This window comes from Hippopotamus amphibius, chromosome 1, assembly GCF_030028045.1.
Source record: "Hippopotamus amphibius kiboko isolate mHipAmp2 chromosome 1, mHipAmp2.hap2, whole genome shotgun sequence".
Lineage (NCBI taxonomy): Eukaryota > Metazoa > Chordata > Mammalia > Artiodactyla > Hippopotamidae > Hippopotamus > Hippopotamus amphibius.
This window is the reverse complement of record NC_080186.1, coordinates 36,850,646-36,869,715: the sequence shown is the minus strand read 5'-3', so window position 1 is coordinate 36,869,715 and position 19,070 is coordinate 36,850,646. Positions and strand designations below refer to the sequence as shown.

The following is a 19,070-nucleotide window of genomic DNA, read 5'->3' as shown; positions in this document are numbered from 1 at the left end:
CACTACTCTGCCATTCCCCATCCTTTCACCTAGTTAATTCTGATTTAGTCTATAAAATTCTGCTCAAAATGTTATTTCCTCAAGGAGCCCATCCCCTACCACTCCTGTCCCTAAACCAGGTCAGGTCTTCCATATTATGTACTATCCTAACATTTTGTACTTCTTCACAATTAAAATTAATTATCTGTGGACTTAGTTGTTTAATATCTGTCTCTCTCTAGCTAGACTATAAATGCCATAAAGTCAGGGATCATTTGGTCCTTTCACAGATGTGTTCTTGGGATCTAACATAGTAGATCTTAAATAGTTATTAGTTTAATGAATTAATTAACCTTAAGATACTTTTAAAAAAGAGAAAAATTAACATCTTTATATGTTTTGGCTCTTCGAATTTCTTGTAGTCTCTAAGGGGAAGACGTGCTATAACTTTTGGGTTACCAGATTGAATCTGACAGGGAGACCACACTTTGCATATTCTCTGCCATTTTTGCCTGTTAGGATTCCATTTTTCTATCAGTTTGGCAATTTAGTATCACAGTAGCTGACTGTATGTAAACAAAGGATGAAAACAGAGTTAGCATGATTTAGCAATGTCTAATTTAAAAACAGAATTTAAGGATCATCACTGATTTTCCTAAGCCAGGAAAATGAAGTTGGTGTTTGGGAAACACTATAATAGAAATAAAATGTAGTTGTTAGGAGCTTAGACTCTGAAGCCAGACTGCCTAGGTTCATAACCTAGCTCAGCCACTTTACAGGCTGTGTAAACTTAGGCAAATTAAATAATTTCTCTAAGCTTCAGTTTCTTTACCTACAAAAAATGGGGATAATGGTACTAAACACATAACATTGTGGTGAGGATTAAATGATGTAATGTTTGTTAAAGAATGCATGGTAAGTGCTCAAAAACTGTTAGTGATTAAAAATTATTTTCTTTTTAAATCAAAAGAAGCAATTTGGGCATATTCGGGAAATATATTAATTTGAAGGAAACTTTTTACAAATTTATTTTTCCTAGTTTTTAAAGCCTCAGATGTTTCAGAATGTGAATTTATGGTCATTTTAATTTCTGTTATCATAACAGTGATCATGTAAATGATTACAAGTTGCAAATTGCATAACTTCTCTAAGCCTATTCTTCATCTGTGAAATTATTATCTCTTCGGTCATTTATTAGTTGATTCTGGGTAAAATGCTCTCTTGTGAAATAAAGTATAAGCTTCACAGGCACAAATGGTAAAGTGTCTTCATTTAATATGATTCAGTTTATCACTTTGCTGTACACCTGAAACTATCACAACATTGTTAATCAACTATACTCCAATATAAAAACAAAAACAAACAAAAAAACATGATTCAGGTTAGCAACTGGGACACCAGGTAGAGTTTCATATGGAGGTGATATTTGAGCTAAGCCATGAAGAACATAGGATTTCCTTATTTGAAAAGAGAAATTTTATTTATATGTTCCACAAGTATAAAACTGATCCTTGATTCTTTCTGTTTAGTCCAATCCAAAGTTGGGTCCAGCCCATGCCCTGGATTCCCTAGCACTGATGCTGGAAAAGAAATGTTAAGCAAACAATTTCAGTCTTCTGCATTTCCTCTTGTGCCACCACTTAGTTTAGAAGGCAGGAGAATAAGAACTCTTTTAAGCCATGAGCCACTCCTGGATTTTTAACAATTTCTTGTTAATCTTGAAGGTCTCAGAGCTCTTGTTGCACATTTAAGCATGACAAGCTCTAGCTAGGGCTGCCTGCAAAGAACTCAGTTATTAGGGGCCTATGAGGCCGTTTCTGCACACGTTGTGAATCTTCCCCCATCATAAGTGGTTCTTGCAGCATGTTGAAAGCAAGGAAAACATGGCACACTTATAGCATAACATGCTGGTAGGGGCTTACCTCATAAGCAGGCGTTTATAGAAGGTCAGTTTTTTCCTGGAAGCTGAGACATCAAGGCCATTGTGATATGCAGTGGAGAAGGGGCTGCAGTACAATTTTATTCTAAAATTTCTAAACAGTGTCGAGGCCAGGTAGGGAAGGTACCTCAGGCATAGAACAGGAAGTTGAAATTTTTTCAAATCTCTCTCAGGGCAAAGCTAGCTTTGTGATTTGGGGGGGCAGGTTGAAGGAATGCAGTGCTTGCAAAACTAAACAGGAACTCCTTGAAAGTATATGGTGCATTCAGGGCTGACTCAGTGTTAAAGCACTTAAGTTTCCCGTGGGTCCCCCCCACCCCGCCACATATGAAATGATAGGGCCACAAGGGGAGCAGCTACCTGATTGACTAACTGTTTTCTTCAGAAAGCTAGGTTTCTACTAGACCCACCATCCCTGACTGCTTTGCACCCAAAAGACAGGCTGTAAGGAGGAAGGAAATATATGGGCATTTGACCTTTATGGCCTACTGGAGCCACTAGTAAAGCAAACACATGTTGCTTCCCTATGTGCCTGCCTACTCCCTCTCGCCACAATCCATCCATTGCCTTAATCATTTCAAGACTTACAATTGATAAAAAGAGACTGTTTTATTTTTTTAATGGTTCTTTGTTTTATACATCTTTATTGGAGTATAATTGCTTTACAATATTGTGTTAGTTTCTGCTGTACAACCAAGTGAATAAGCTATATTTATACATATATCCCATATCCCCTCCCACTTGAGCCTCCCTCCCACCCTCCCCATCCCACCCCTCTAGGTCATCACAAAGCACCAAGCCGATCTCCTTGTGCTCTGCAGCAGCTTCCCACTAGCTATCTGTTTCACAGTTGGTAGTGTATATATGTCAATGCTACTCTCTCACTACGTCCCAACCTCCCCCCCCGCCCCCATGTCCTCAAGTCTGTTCTCTACTTCTGCGTTTTTAATTCCTGCCCTAGAGTCCGTTATACAGAGTGAAGTAAGTCAGAAAGAGAAAAGCAAATAACATATGCTGATGCATATATATATGAAATCTAGAAAAATGGTACTAATGAACCTAGAGACTGTTTTAAAAGCCTGTAGTTCTTGGGCATTTTGATAAACAGGATGATTTCACTATATATGTGGGGTTTTTTTTTATATTTTAGGAAAATGTGAATGAAGGATGATCACAAAGTTGATATTCAGGAAAACTTTGTCTGTAAAATAGTTATTTTCCCATGAGTTGTAAGCAATTTTTGTGGTTGTTTTTGTCACTTTTTTTGTTAAAAGCCCACCATGTTCCAGGCACTGAGCTGGCCATTTTATGTTTTTTCCCTTATTTTACAATTGAGGGTGTTAAAAGTCAGAGAGTATGAGAGGGCCAATTTTTTTCTTTTTTTTTTTACAGTAAAGCCACCCTAGTGAAATAATATCAGTAGATCAAGGCAATAATCATCAGTGACTACTAAAACTATTAGTTGAAAAGTTGACAAGAGACTTTATAATGGATGGAGCAGGCTAACAATGCCTGAACCCAGTGCTCAATTCTGACAGCACACGAAGAAAGACCACCAGTTATCCTGTGTCTCCTGATATGATATATTAGAAAGTATGCAACACAACCTCTGAAGTCATTTTACTGAAACCCTGAATCTGGTCATATCTCTCTAGAGCTAACTGTTATTTTTCAGTAAATAATTGAAGGGGAAGAGGAAGGAGAAGGAACTTGTAGCTTAAGAGACATATCAATCAAATGTAATGTCTAAACCTTGTTTGTATTCTGATTTGAACAAACCTTTCCTGTTTTTTGGTTTTTGTTCTGTTTTGTTTTTGAAATCCGTTGTGGAAATCTGAATACTGGATATTTGATATTAAGGAATTATTATTAATTATAAGTTCTTGTGGGACTTCCCTGGTGGTCCAGTGGTTAAGACTCCACTCTTTCAATGCAGGGGGCACATGTTCGATCCCTTGTGGGAGAAATAAGATTCCACATGCCCCACGATGAGGCAGAAAAAAAAATTTTTTTTAATTCATGTCTTTTAGAAATGTATACAGAGGTATTTACCTATGAAAGGATATTTGTGGGATTTACTTCAATATAATTAATTGAGGAGGACTGGGAAGGGGTTGGGGGGGTAAAGGTTAAACAAGTTTATCTTTGTATTGATAGTTGTTGAAGCTGAGTGATGGATGTAGGGGGCTCGTACGTGGTCTCTCTACTCCTTTGTGTGAAAATGTCCAAATAAAACCTGCAAGACAGCTATAAAACTAGAAACATTATTATGTTCACGGAAATTCTACAATTTCAGTTTTTATAGCATTGGTAATGGTTTGAACCCTCTAGGTTAATCTGGAATTAGAGACAAAATGTTGAGTATCAGCTTAGATTCCATCTGTCTCCACAGCAGGTCAATGTTAAAACAACTGAGAAACTTTCTGCAAAATATTTTTCCAAAGCTAGTTAGACATGGCTCCCTGGAGGCTTTGGTTTATGTCCATGACACTATTGGGAACATGTTCATTTGAGTTGGGTAAATCTTTGGGCTTCATCATCCGTATAAAAACACTGGTATAGCTCATGCTCCAGGCCTAGGCCCATTTGAGAGGCAGAAGGTTCTGGGTGGCTCTGTGGAAGTTTCCTTGCTGGGAGTTCCTTTTTCCCTTATTATAACCTAGTAACATTTTTTCAAGATTAATTACTCCTGAGAATAAAGCTACATAGAAGTTCAATGTAGTATTTCTTTTCCATTGCAAACCTAACTGCCATAAACATGTCCACCAGTAATCTGCTAATTTAAGCAAATATGTAGAAGCCTAATTTTAAAAACTTTCTATTGAGTCCAGCATGTAATTATTGAATACCCACTGTGTGCTCTTTTTACCTTTTAACTCTTTTAACCTAAGGTTAAACTTAGGTTAGGTTAACTCTTTAACCTAAGGTTTTCCTACATCGGCATCATCTTATTTGAAATTTTAAAGTAGTCCTTCTGTGGGGTCTCTTTTCATCAGGACTTGAGTCATTTCTCAAGAGTATACTAGATACTCCTAGGGCCCGAGGGAAATACAAAAAAGTACTTTTTTAGCACCTGATTTTCAACCACTGTGAAACTTGGCCACTGAGGAAGTTGTCTCATTCCCTTGACATGGATACCCACTAACAAAAACCGCATAAAAGCATGAATAATAAATCTGTAGGACATTTACAGTTTGACAAAGTACTTTTAAGAGATAGGCATAGCGAATATTGTCATTCCCACTTTATGAAGGAGGAAGCTTAGGCTCAGAGTTGTAAAGTGAGTCGTCCAAAACCACATAGTAAGTAGCAGATCATGGCTGCCTAATTCCTCGTGTAGTGTGCTCTGTGTTGGGTTACTCTACCGGCTGTGTCCAGGGGATAGAAATCTGGAGAGGAGTTACTTCTCAACTATGCAAAAATTCTCTTCCTTAGTTCTAGAGTGAAGGCAATCTTTAGCCATACTTAATCATATTTGAATATAACTTTTCTACTTTGCTTTAAACAAATGACAATCAATATGTTTTAAAATATTTATTTATTTATTTGGTTGTGCTGAGTGTTAGTTGCGGCAGGCGGGCTCCTTAGTTGTGGTATGCAAACTCTTAGTTGCAGCATGTGAGATCTAGTTCCCTGACCAGAGATTGAACCCAGGCCCCCTGCATTGGGAACATGGAGTCTTACCCACTGCGCCAACAGGGAAGTCCTGACAATCAATATTTTTAAATATGCAACTAAGTATAGCTGAGAGAAAGCCTCCGTGAAGTTTAAAAAATATACTTGAAGGCTGTGAAGTTAGCAAATTAATTTTGATATTTTTCTTACTCTGGAAATTAATCTTAACTTTTTCAGTAATATGCACCTTTCTTTGGACTGGACCTAAATGTGCCTTTAGTAATGTTAATTTTGCTAGATCTTATGAGTATGCTTATAAATTTAGGACTTATTCTTACTTTAATTAGCCATAATTATCTGAAACTTGAACTTCGGGACCTTTTTTCTCTTCATTTTTTAATTCTGCCAGGTCTCAATGGTAGCTCTGAAGCTAATATATGCATTTTTGATTATTTGGCAAATATTTTTCCAGCAAATATAAAATTATTTTAAATTGCTTTCCTCCTCACAGTGTGGAGTGCAGTAAAACAGGAAAGTCTATGAAATTAGGTTCACCTTTGTTCCTGTCTCTACTGTACCATTTGGTATATTATATTGTAATCATTTATTTATGTGTATGTGGTTTTTGAGGATAAGGACTTTGTCATTTTCAGAGGTAGTGTAATATAAATAAAAGAAAATAAACTTTGGAGTCAGTCAGACCTGGTCTGTGACTTGCTAGCTGAGGGCCCTTGGGCAAATTACCTAACCTCTGAGCCTCAGTTTACATACCTTTAAAATAAGGAAAATAATACCAACTTCATAAGGTTGTTATGATAAATTATAAAATGCACCCAACACAGTTCTGCTGTGTAGTAGGTGCTTAACAAATACCTGATATTCCTCTTCTTTTCGTGTTAGCATCCCCAGGCTAACAGGGATACTTTAAAAAAGTTTGATACTTAAAGTCTTATTAAACTTTCGCTGAATGACTGAATGATTGTTTGAATACACATTTTGTCAAAGAAGAATCATATTTAGAGTAAAGAATAAAGTATTATAGAATGAATTTGCTATTGAATTTGACTTTTTTCAATTTAGTTGTAACTTAAAAATGCATTCTCCCTACATTTCATAATTATTGGTGCTGTGTGCCAGTGAGCGCAGGTGTAACACTGCATAGTCTCACTGCACCAAGCTCTCTGCTTTTCACATCGTATGAGCCTTCTTGCCTTTTAGGTATTCCACGTGGTTACCGTTTTGGAAGTGTTTGTTTTGAGAAGAAATGTTGCGCTTATCTTCCTTGTCCTTCCTCGTGGCATTCTTTTGGTTTCTTTCGTTTATAACACTCACCTTACTCTAGATTGTACTGACGTTATTTGTAGACTTGTCTTTAGCCACAAAGAGTTCAAAATCTACTAACGAGATTCTTAACTTATTCAAGGTTCTTGATTAACCTTTTTGGGACTATGATAAAAGGCATGAAATGTCCCCCAGAAGAATGTATATATGTATAAACGAAAGTTTTCTTAATAGTTCTGGAGGTTCATAGACTCCAGGGTAAGGACTCTTTTTCTAGATTGTGTGTTCCTTAAGAGCAATACCTGGGCTTCACTGACCTTTGACAGAGCTACCGTGTATGTAGAAGATACTCAGCAAATAGTTTATGAGTTGATGAATCGAAACACAAAGTGAAAATCTTCCAGTTTCTTACTACAGAATCTCTAAACGTGTCTTCTTTGTTTCCTTAGGCTTCCATCTCAGTGGCACAGTGACTGAACCGGCCACTACTTCTGAACCAGCAGTGACTTATAAAGTTGCCATCAGTTTTGATCGATGCAAAATCACTTCAGTGACGTGTGGCTGTGGCAACAAAGATATATTCTACTGTGCTCACGTGGTAGCACTCTCACTCTACAGGATCCGTAAACCAGACCAAGTCAAACTGCGTCTTCCTATCTCAGAAACCCTTTTCCAGATGAATAGGGACCAGCTACAGAAGTTTATTCAATATCTAATCACAGCACACCACACTGAAGTTCTTCCTACTGCACAGAAACTGGCAGATGAGATTCTATCTTCCAACTCCGAAATCAACCAAGTAAACGGTAATTGTACAACATTTTTGTTGCTAAAAATCTATCTTGTTGCTTTATTGCATGTTTACAGAGGTTGGAATACTTTTGCCATTGTAATCACTCAACCTTAATCAGTTCATTCTATCCAAACTATTAACTCTGTTTCTTAAAGCAATCCAATTGTCCACCTCATAAAGGGTTGGCAAAAAAAGAACAGAGAAGTTAGAGTTATGTATTGATTTAATTTATGAACTTCATTTGTCCATACAGTCCCTGCCCCCAGAAGCCTGGGATGTTCAAGAGTGAGAGAAAGCATAAAATAGTGTCATTCAGTGAAATGAAATCGATACGAGAATTCCTTAACATTTCAGGATTCTGCATAGCATCAGGGTTATTCTAAAGAGCATCTGTTAGCATTGTGTGTATGAGCTAATAATGGGAAGGTTTATGGATAGAGGAAGATGTTATGTTCACTTATTCATTAAACAAGTATATGTTGAGTACCTGCACTGTGCAAGTGATAGTGCTGATTGTCAAGGGCATAAAACACATTCCTGCCTTCAGATAGCTTATAATCTAGTAGAAAAGACAGCTAAGTCTGAAATAAATGCTTGCCTTTACTGTGAAGCCAGGCTGTAGATACTTAATCATAGGAAACTGTTGAAGAATTTTGCGAAGAAGAGCTATATGAGCCAATTTTTCATTTTGTTTTTTAGGTCCTACTATGTTCCAGGTATCATGCAAGAGACTTTATATATGTTTATATATGTTAATGCATTTAGTTTTCAAAACTACCTTGTGAGATAGGTATTATAACCATTTCCATTTTATAAATAAGGAAGTTATTTATAACCTAGGTTCACCTGACTTCAGAACTCAAGTTTTTAATGCTTCTCTGTATTACCTCTCTATTTTTATTTTTTATTTATTTATTTATTTATTTTTTAACCTCTCTATTTTTAGAAGATAACTTTGGTATTAGTGTGAACAAGGCAATGAGACCAGACGAAGGGCTTGTATAATACAAGAGTCTATATGCCAAAGGGCCTGCCTTTCCCATTTGCCCAATAGAGCTAATCAAGTCCTACACACAGCCTCACTACTCCTCAGAAATAAAAATAGACAGGCTCCCAGGAACCCTTTTTTTTGGGGGGGGGGGGCACTGCTTTGGGTATTCCTTGCTGTGCACAGGTTTTCTCTAGTTGTGGCTAGTGGGGCTACTTTTCATTGTGGTGCGTGGGCTTTTCATTGTGGTGGCTTCTCTTGTTGTGGAGCACAGGCTCTAGGCATGTGGGCTTCAGTAGTTGTGGCACTCAGGCTCAGTAGTTATGGCCTGTGGGATCTAGAGCACAGGCTCAGTAGTTGTGGTACATGGGCTTAGTTGCTCCGCGGCATGTGGGATCTTCCAGCCCAGGGCTCAAGCCCGTGTCCCCTGCATTGGCAGGCGGATTCTTAACCACTGCATCACCAGGGAATTCTCTCCCAGGAACTCTGGCTAACTAGCAGAAATAATCTTCTGTTGCTTTATCCTCAGAGCTGCAGTGTTTACATGATAACTGAGCTCTATTTGAGAGGTACTGTTAAAGAGTAGCTTCATATATGTATGTGTGTATATGTATCTTCTTATCCCACATAGGGAGGCTGTTCTATTTCTTTGGCCTCCTTAAGTCTAGAGTTCTTAGGGACCTGAGTTCAGCTCCAGGTCTGTAGCATCACAGGTGGGCTATGGCCTACTTTCATGCCTCATTCCCACTAGCTCTTTCTCAGAATTTTTGCCTATATCCAAGCTCTCTTGCCTTTTCTTGAACTAACCACCTTGCTAGAGTACCTGTATTGCACCTGTCTTGCTCATCACCACTGTCACCAAAGCAACCCTCTTTCCCCTTTACCACTGTGCTGAAGCAGTCTTTATCAAACCTCATTATACCTCCCATCTCAGCATCTTATTATTTGTCTGACATTAGGCTTAAGTCGCCACAGTGAACTTGAGATGTTATTCTCAACCTTCCCCAGGAACTACTGCTTCTGTACCTGTGTTTATTCCAGACTAATATTAGCTTTCTACCACAGGTTCCCTAGTATTCCTCAAGGTCTTTCTTATATTTCTAATAACCAGTGCTGATATAGGCAGTGATACTGAAAATGGTGGGGAGGGAGGAATGGAGATGTCTTAGAGGCAACATGGACTGGATTCAACATCCAGGTGTGTAGGATGAGTGGGGAGTAAAGAAGAGGAAGATGAGAAAAAACTGAGTTCCAGAATGTCCAGCTGTGATGGCTGGATTTGATAATAGTGTTGCCATTCACTTTGGGAACATAAGGGAAGGAATAAATTTAGGAGGAAGATGAATTCAGTTTAAGTTTGAGATGCTTGTAGAACACTAGGTAAAGATTTCTGATACACAATTGGTATATGGGTCTGGAACTGAGGACAAAAGTCAGAATTTTGGAGTTACTAGCATAGAGATGATCTTTGAAGTCCTGTTTCTGTTCTCTGCTAAATCTGTAACACCTAGAGCATCTTCCGTCTCTTCTCTCTCAAGCCCTACCCCTCACCAAAACGGACTTTAAAAGCAGGAATAAGATTTCTAAAACTGCTGGCTACCTGCTTTTAATCCCAGGAATGGATCCTGGTATTTCTCTGCTCCTCACATCCCTGGAAACTTTTATTAGTCACTATGAGTGGTTTTAGTAGACTTTGCCTTGTTCCCTTTGGATTGGTGATTCAATTTGGACTATCTTTCCAGCTCTTCATCTGGCACTGCTCCATGCTCTGTTTGTGATTTGCTCTGGTAACTCCATACCCCAAGATTCTCTGGCATATGGCACCCAGGCCAGGGCTTCAGTTGCTGTTTATCCATAAAGAGAGCTTGGATACCAAGAGAAAACTAAGATAACTTGAGGAGTCAGGTCGGGAACCATGTCTTACAGATTTCTGAGTCTCCATCACCAAGCGTGGTACCTGGAAAATAATAAGGATTTATTGAACGAATACACCCATGCATATACGGGTGATGAAACAGGAACCAGTATACAAATTAGCAGAGTAGAATGAGAAATGAGAAGAAGCTAGCAACTATAAAGTAACTATAAAATTGTTTTAAGTATAAAATTGAGGTTTAAGAAGTGAATGGTCAACAGCATTGAATATTGTGGAAGGTATAGACCAGAACTAACAAACATAGAATGGCAATTTGGGGGAAATAGAGACTATGCAAAGAGAAGAAAAGCTTGAAAAATTATTAATATTATCGTGGGAATAGAAGATATTGTAATTTTGAAATAAAAACTGGATACTATAAAAACAAATTAACAGAACAGAAAACTAATTAATATTACAAATATAATGGCAAAAAATTATAAAACTAAGTGATGGAAAATAAAGGTAAGGAAAGTTCCTATAGAGTAGAGCAGAACAACAAAGGGATTTTTTTTAAAAGAAGACAGAGATAAAAAATAGGAGGAAAAAGATGTTAAAAATTAAGAAAATGAGCCCTGGAATTCCAATGTTTAAATAATAGGGATTCCAGAAATAGAAAACTGGGGTAAGGAATTCATCAATAAAATAATTGAAGAATGTTTTCTAGAACAAAAACAGATGAACTTCCAAAGTGAAAGGATTCCACTAAATGCCCAGCAGTGGGAAAAGAAGAATCTTTTGAATAAATAATGCTGAATCAATTGAAAATTCATTCTGGGGCAAAAACAAAAACAAAAAAACTTGATTCGTACCTCATGCCATACAGAAAAATCAGTTGCCAATGAATTGCATATATAAATGTGAAAAGGAAAACAATAAAGCATATAGGAGATAATATGAAAGAATATTTTCATGTTTGTGAGATAGAAAAAATTTCTTAAGTAGGAGAAGATTGATAAATTGGACTACAGTAAAATTTTTAAACTTCTGTTTATCAAAAGGCACCGTTAAGAGACTAAAAAGGCAAGCAAATAGTGGGAGAAGATCTTTAGAATACATACAGCTGACAAAGGGCTCGTATCCTAAATACATTAAGAACCCCTACAAATAGTAAAATGGACAAGAGACTCAAAAGCCACTCGGCAAAAAGGACATCCAAATGGCTAGTAAGCATATTAAAAGGCACTTTAACTAATTAGTAATTAGGGAAATGAAAATTAAAACCACAGTGAGATAGCACTGCATAGCCACCAGAAAGGCTAAATGTTTTTAAACTATCTGTATCAAGTATTGTTGAGGATACTGAGCAACTGGAACTAGTATTTTGCAGGAAGGAGTGTAAATTGTTACAGTCATTTTGGGAAACTGTTGGGCATCATCTAACTGAAGTTGAACCTGTGTGTACCCTAGACCCAGGAATTCTTCTCCTAGGTGTCTACCCAGTGGAAATGAGTAGCATAATTTGTGAGAGCCTGAAATAGAAACAATCCAAATGTCCATCACCAGTAGAATGGCTTAATAAATTAATAGTTCAAGTGATGGAATACTATATATCAATGAAAATAAAGTTTTGCTAAACATAAAAAATATGAGAGAATCTTACAAACATGATCCTGAGTGAAAAAAGCCAGACACAAAAGAATAAGTCTTGTATGATTCAATTTATATAGAGTTCAAAAACAAGTCCCTAGTGTTAGAAGTCAGGATAGTGGTTCGTTTAGGAGAAGAGGAAGGGAGATAGTGTTCACAAAGGGGCTCCTAAGCTGCTGGTAGTATTCTATTTTCTTGACTTCAGTGATAGTTACACTGTTATAATCACTATGTGATAATTCATCAAGCTTTACAATTAAAATTTGTGCACTTTTCATAATTCATATTTCAATTAAAATTTTAAAATTAAATTTAAAAAGCTGTGTGTGTGTGTATGTATGCATATATGTATACACGTATGTGTATATACAGGACAAAAAGATGGGAAGAAGATACACTGTGATATTAACAAGGGTAACTTACGGCTGGAGGCACTATGAGTGGATTTTTATTTTCTTTATACTTTAGTATATTTTACACAATAAGCATGTGTTGTTTTTATAATTTAAAAAAGGATGTTTAAGAATGAAAGAAGGCTGGCCTGGGCCGGGCACCTGATCGTGTGCTGGCCCCTTCAGTCCCTGTGAAGCAGGGCACCTGCGAGGTGATTGCCGCTCACCGCTGCTGTAACCAGAACCGCATCGAGGAGCGCTCCCAGACTGTCAAATGCTCTTGCTTCTCTGGCCACGTGGCTGGCACCACCCGGGCAAAGCCCTCCTGCGTGGATGCCTCCATCATCCTGCAGAAGTGGTGGTGTCAGATGGAGCCCTGCCTGCCGGGGGAGGAGTGTAAAGTGCTCCCGGACCTGTCGGGATGGAGCTGCAGTAGTGGACACAAAGTCAAAACCACCAAGGTCACACGATAGCTCTTGGGGTCATGACCTGACAGCTTGATTAAGCCACCAACTGAAGAATGGTGTCCAGTTATCAGCTGACAAATATGGAGATTCACTTACCTGGACCCACGCCCTGTGCCAAGTGCAGCAGCACTCTTTCCAGAGGCATTGCAGTTAAGTTTCTCAGCAGATATGAACCTCATATCTCCAGGCCAATCTCCAGCCATGTACCTGTGGTGCTGGGCTCTCTCTGGGGGGCACAGAAGAAGGTCAAGATACAATCCCTACCCTTAGGGAATGTTCAGTCAAGTTGAAGAGCTGACGAAAGGCAATCTAGATAATTTAGATTAAAGTGTGTGGCATCCGACTGGTTTCTGGACCATATGCTGTGAGCGTGTTGGGGATTTGGGGAGGAGACTCCTACAGCTTTTTAGCCACCCTCTGGCCAGAGGGCACAAAGACAAGAGGTCATATTCACCACCCACTTTTTCCCTCCCTCGCGTCAATCCGAATCCCCAGCAAGCTGCTGACGTACTAAAGGAAAACACTCGCCCATGATGCCAGACCAGCTGTATCTCATTTGGATGGGACTGAATTGACTTGAGGAAGGAAAGCAGAGATGAAGCCAAACAACCTTCCAGAAAAGCTTCTGCAGAGGCCTTGCCTGCTTTGGACACACCGGGTACGGGCTGGACAGGACTGTAAAATCACCCCCACCCAAGCACCCCAGGTTTTTGTCTGCTTGTTTTAACAGATGAGGAAACTGAGTCCCAGAGGAATGAGGTGACTTGCCCAAGGTGTCACAGCTTGGGCTCCCAAATCTCTGAGACCGTTGAATTTTCATTTGGCCTGGTTGATGGGATTCCAGCTTGGACCTTCCACACTGTTTTTATCTTAAGAACAGGAACCTGCAAAGAACTGGCTGGACAGTGCAATGATTTTGAGCAGGAACTTTTATGAAGGTCACTCCTATCTGAAATAGTCCAGAATACCTACCCACCAGGAGGCAGGGCCACTGGATATCCACTCTGCCCTCAGCCCCGAAACTTCCAAACAGACCCCATGCCACCCAGAGGTCAGTCAGCCCAGTTACAGCTGAGCACTCTGAGCTGGCAGCCTCCTTGTCAACTCTAGCCCATCTCTGCCGGAGTCTTTAGGCTGTACCTCTCAGAAGCTCTGGCTCCAAGAGAGGGTCTGGGTGGCGTCCAGGGCTGGTCAGATTCCTCTTCCTTCAAAGGCCCTGCTGGACATCAGGGGAGCCCCTGCTGGGCTGAATGGAGCCTCTGCCCAGGACTGAAGGTCAGCCAGTCAGCCTGGCACCCTAGGTGGTTTGTGGATGACACACAGGCCTCAGGGACTCAGAGAGACGAGTTACTTAGATGTCTCATCAGGAAGAGAATTACAGCCTCAGCATCTGCTGGCATCAGCTGGGATCAGCTAGGATCAGCTGGGATCGCCAGGATTGCAGGGTGTGATGCGGCCTTGAGGGGAGGGGCATCAATAGAGACCAATTGGGACCGTGCTGAATTCTGACACTCAGAGAAGACAAATCAGATGACGGGTTGAGGCTGAGTCTCAGTCCTTCCCTGCTTCTCTCCCTCCCTCCCCATGCAGTAGAATCAAGACTGTTCACCCACTTCAGAGTTTATCTTCTTGTTTGCCTTTTTGTTGTTTTTGGTAATGGGGTGAACAGTGACTAGACTGTAGATGTCAGAACTCTGACAACTTCGAATCTCTGCACATAGTGGGGTCACAGGGTGGGGTAGTCAAGGAGTAGGTCAAAGGTAATCATCATCTCCTTCAAGGTTGGGGAAGGGATTAAGGGATTGGTACATTTTCTGGAAAGCATAGTAAAATATTTGCAGGCCACAAACAGTCTCTGTGGCATATTCTGCTCTGCAAAAAAAAAAAAAAAGAATGAAAGAAAAATTGGTTCCACAGACTTAACAGTTCCCTCAGGACACGTCTCATTCTTAGAGTCTCAGTGCTAACTTGGAGCCTCAACCCACATGATAGTTTGTTTAATAATTATTCATAAAAACATCCTTTCTTTTTTATCTTCACTTGTTACCATTTGTCTTGTAATCCTGTGGAAATTTTCATACGAAAATGTTAAAGTATCGTTTATATTGACCAAGTCCACTTTATTGAGGGTAATTGAGGGTAATTAGTTTCATACTCATCTCTTTTTATAAAAAGACTAAAATGTTCTAACCAGTGACTACATATAGGGATATTTTTATCTTTTGTGTTTAACCAAAGGATTTTTTTTTTTTAAGAATTCTGCCTGGGAGTTAGTGAGAGAGCTGGAGAAGCTGGTTGTGAACTCCAGGACTGGTTTATCTAGTTAAAATTATCTTTGCTCTTATTCATTCATTCCTAAATGCTGTACCCTTCTCTACTATCTGACTTTTTAATGCTGATATTTCTTAAAGGTTAAACTTAAATTTTCTTCTCTTATTCTATATGATCTCTATAGGCAATATCAGCTACATCCTTTACCTTAGTGTCATCTACATATTATGACTCACAGATTTATTTCTCCTATATCCAACTTACTATTCCATATCAAAGAAACATCCCCAAATCAACATATCCAAACATAATTTTATCTTCTTCCTCAAACTTACACAATAAATAGCACCACCATCTAGCCACTGGATCAAAGAAGTGTTATGGATGACCACAAGGTTCATCCATAACACTTTTTTTTCCTCATAATCCACATGCATTCCAGTGCAAGACCTATTAATCTTACCTCTCAAGTATATTTCATCATTTTCTACTTCTCTATGTTGATACTGTCATCACCCTAAAGAAAACCACTATAATCTCCAACCTAAATTGCTGCTGTAGCTTTCTAACTGATCTTTCCATATCCACTGTTGCTCCCTTCTGTTCCGTTCTCCACACAGCCATACAAAGTAACTTTTCTATAACTACAGTTTTGTCATATCACTTCTTGTTTAAAATCCTCCAATGGCCTCCTGTTACACTTAGGGTAAAATCCAAATTTCATACAGCCTACAAAACCTTGCATGATCTGGCTTTTGCCTTCATTTTCACATGATATTCCCTCTCCTTGGAATACTCTTCCTATTCTCTCCCCCTTGTTATAGATGTGCTTAATTAGCACAATGGTTTGTGGCTTCATGCTTTTTTTAAATTAATTTATTTATTTGGCTGTGTTGGGTCTTAGTTGCAGCATGTGGAATCTTCGTTGCAGCATGCAGGCTCTTCATTGAAGCTCGAAGGCATCTCTCTAGTTGTGGTGCACAGGCTCAGCAGTTGCGGCACACAGGCTCTCTAGTTGTGGCATGGGGGCTCATTAGTTGTAGCATGCAGGCTTAGTTGCCCCACGGCATGTGGGATCTTAGTTCCCCAACTAGGGATCAAACCTGCATCCCCTGCATTGGAAGGCAGATTCTTAACCACTGGACCACCAGGGAAGTCCTGGTGGCTTCATGCTTTTTCGAGTAAAAAATACACACAGTATTTCCTCCACTCTCTGCCAGGCTAACTCTATTCATTCCTCACTTATTCATTTAAATGTCACTTTCTCAGGGAAAAATTATCTGACCTTTCTTTACACACAGATATGTACATGTGTGATTATTTGCTTGACAACTAGTCTATCAGCTCTACAAGGACAGGGACTATATCTGCTTGCTTAATACTGTGTATGGTGTGTCTGGCACAGGCCCTTGGCACATAGAAGGCTCTCAATAAATATTGAATAAACAGAAATGTCTCAGAAAATCCTTCTCGGGGCTTTTTTTTTGGCTGTTTCACAAGGCTTGCAGGATCTTAGTTCCCAGACCAGGGATCCAACATGGGCCCTTGGCAGTGAAAGGCAGCATCTTCACCACTGGACCACCAGGGAGTTCCCATGACTTTGATTTCTTCAACAGCCACACCAGTTCCTTATAGTTTGTTACCTATATTTGTCCTAAATATTTGACTTACTCCCTTTTTTTTTTCTGCAACCACCCATTTTGGCAGCTCAGTTTCTTTATCTCCTGGGTTCCTTATAGACCAGAAAACATTTACACAGTTTACCTTCCTTTCTTTGCTATCAGATAAACGAACCCTTTTGAAGTTTTAGGTGAAATTTTACTGTTAGTAACTCTCTAGGCTTTGTCTTATACTAGCCTAATGTAAAGTGCCTAATGCAGTGCCTGGCACATAGTAGGGGCCTAATCACTGCTTGCTGTTATTGTAATTTTGAACTCTCATTTTCAAAATCCCCTCCTGGTGCTCCAGCAGTAATTGCGCTATCCCAGCAGTTTTCCATTGTGTGCACACTAGGTATTAATAAACTTTGCCTTATTTCTTCCACAGCTGCTGCTTCTACTGCAAGCTGGGCCCCACAGATTCACCAGTTTGCTCCATACCCTTTCAAATCCTTAGAGTGGGTGTCACTCCACATCTCCAACCGTTGACTAAGGCCAGCTCCCTTGGGAGACTGGATCCTGCTCCTAATTTTTCATATTCTAGTTGAACCATTCCAAGGGTAAGAACTGGTATTCAAACCATCTCTGCCCCTTGCTTTTGGAGCACCATTGCTGTTTTTTCCTCATCAACAAGGTACTCAGAAGCCCGATCCTTGGTTTATACCTAGTTTATCTTATTTTATCTCAGTTGTGTCTCTGTAGAGCTAGTGAAAACTAGAATCAGAAATGAGACTCTGTAATCTGCATTTTTAACACAAACCCCAAGTGATTAACATTTGAGAATCACTGTACTGGTGAGAACTCTATTATTCTCACTGTGCGGAAAATGCGTTATTCCAATTTATCCTATATTCTGTGTGGTAGAATAAACCAAGAAAGGATTTGGCTACTTTCGGGCACACCATCCAGCTTACATTCAGGGCCTGAAACCAGGTGGTATATCACAGCAGTATGAGGCTAGAGGCCAAAAAACAGCTTTACAGTGAAGAACAAGACTTTGAAGAGAGACCAACATATAAATCCTAACTCATATACTTTCTATCTGTTGTATTACTTACCTGTATAAGCTTCAGTTGTTTTCATTTTAAAATTAGGAAAATAATACCACCTCATAGAGTTGTTTTTTTAAAATTATTTTTATTTATTTAATTGGCTGTGTTGGGTCTTTTTTGCTGTGCGCAGGCTTTCTTTTTAGTTGCGGTGAGTGGGGGCTACTCTTCATTGTGGTGCACGGGCTCCTCATCGCCGTGGCTTCTCTTGTTGTGGAGCACGGGCTTTAGGCGCATGGGCTTCAGTAGTTGCAGCACATGGGCTCAATAGCTGTGGCTCACAGGCTCTAAAGCTCAGGCTCAATAGTTGTGGCGCACAGGCTTAGTTGCTCCGCAGCATGTGGGATCTTCCTGGAGCAGGGATCGAACCCGTGTCCCCTGCATTGGCAGGCGGATTCTCAACCACTGCGCCACCTAGGAAGCCCTAGAGTTGTTGTTAGAAGAGTTCATTGGAATTTACTCAACAGATTTTCATTAAGCACCTACTGTGTGCCAGGCACTGTTCACATGTTGCAAATCTACCAGCAAATAAAACAATTTATGGCCTCAAGGAGCATACATTCTAGTGGGGATATGTATAAAAAGTGCTTAGACTCTGGCATGTAGGAAGCATTCAATAAATGGCTATAATTAACAAATATTTAAGGATAAGCAGTATATTTGTTTTTCTTTGCCACTTTCAGTTTACAGAAGTATAAAATATATTATTTGCCCACCTGGAGCTTAAATCTTAGTGGCCAATTAGGCATATATTTGTCATTCTATAAATATTAACTCAGTGCTATAATGATCCAGGCACTGTGAGGTACAAAAAAGAATCCTTATGCTAGTCTTTAAAAACTTCAGCTTAGTTGGCAATATATGAGAAATGCACAATTCCAATGTAAAACAAAATGCAACAGGTCTTTAAGAGAAGTATTTATAAGGTACTAAGAAGACTGTTACTGCCTTTATGTGTGTAAGATGGACGTACTTTTGACAGGTGACAGTGGGGTATATGGCTAATTCAGTGAGGGGGTTAGAAAAAAAAAAGAGCTCCTCCTGCCAAGTGAACTAAGCAATGTGTGAATTTTGGCAGCATTAGCCTCTCTGTTTACTTATTTTATGGTTCCATTTCTCATTACGGCCCTGAC

At 39.4% G+C, this 19,070-nt stretch overlaps 2 protein-coding genes across 2 annotated transcripts in view; both read left to right on the top strand.

The window, feature by feature from the left end:
- The window catches only part of ZSWIM5 (zinc finger SWIM-type containing 5), a 223,047-nt gene that overhangs the window by 153,662 nt on the left and 50,315 nt on the right, over window positions 1-19,070 (top strand). The window contains exon 2 of the mRNA XM_057708949.1: window positions 7,264-7,620. Within this exon, the coding sequence (XP_057564932.1) occupies window positions 7,264-7,620 (357 nt within the window). The remainder of the gene's footprint in view (window positions 1-7,263; window positions 7,621-19,070) is intronic.
- LOC130858446 (chemokine-like protein TAFA-3) lies at window positions 9,772-12,965 on the top strand. Its single transcript, XM_057744885.1, has 2 exons — window positions 9,772-9,793; window positions 12,679-12,965. The coding sequence occupies exons 1-2, from the start codon at window positions 9,772-9,774 to the stop codon at window positions 12,963-12,965; spliced, it is 309 nt and encodes a 102-aa protein (XP_057600868.1).

What these genes read in the sequence shown, in the direction of transcription:
- LOC130858446 (XM_057744885.1), top strand. Translation starts at nt 9,772, where the DNA reads ATGGACTGGATTCAACATCCAG. An exon ending in GGACTGGATTCAACATCCAG is followed by an intron (nt 9,794 to 12,678) that starts GTGTGTAGGATG and finishes TGGCCCCTTCAG; the next exon opens with TCCCTGTGAAGCAGGGCACC.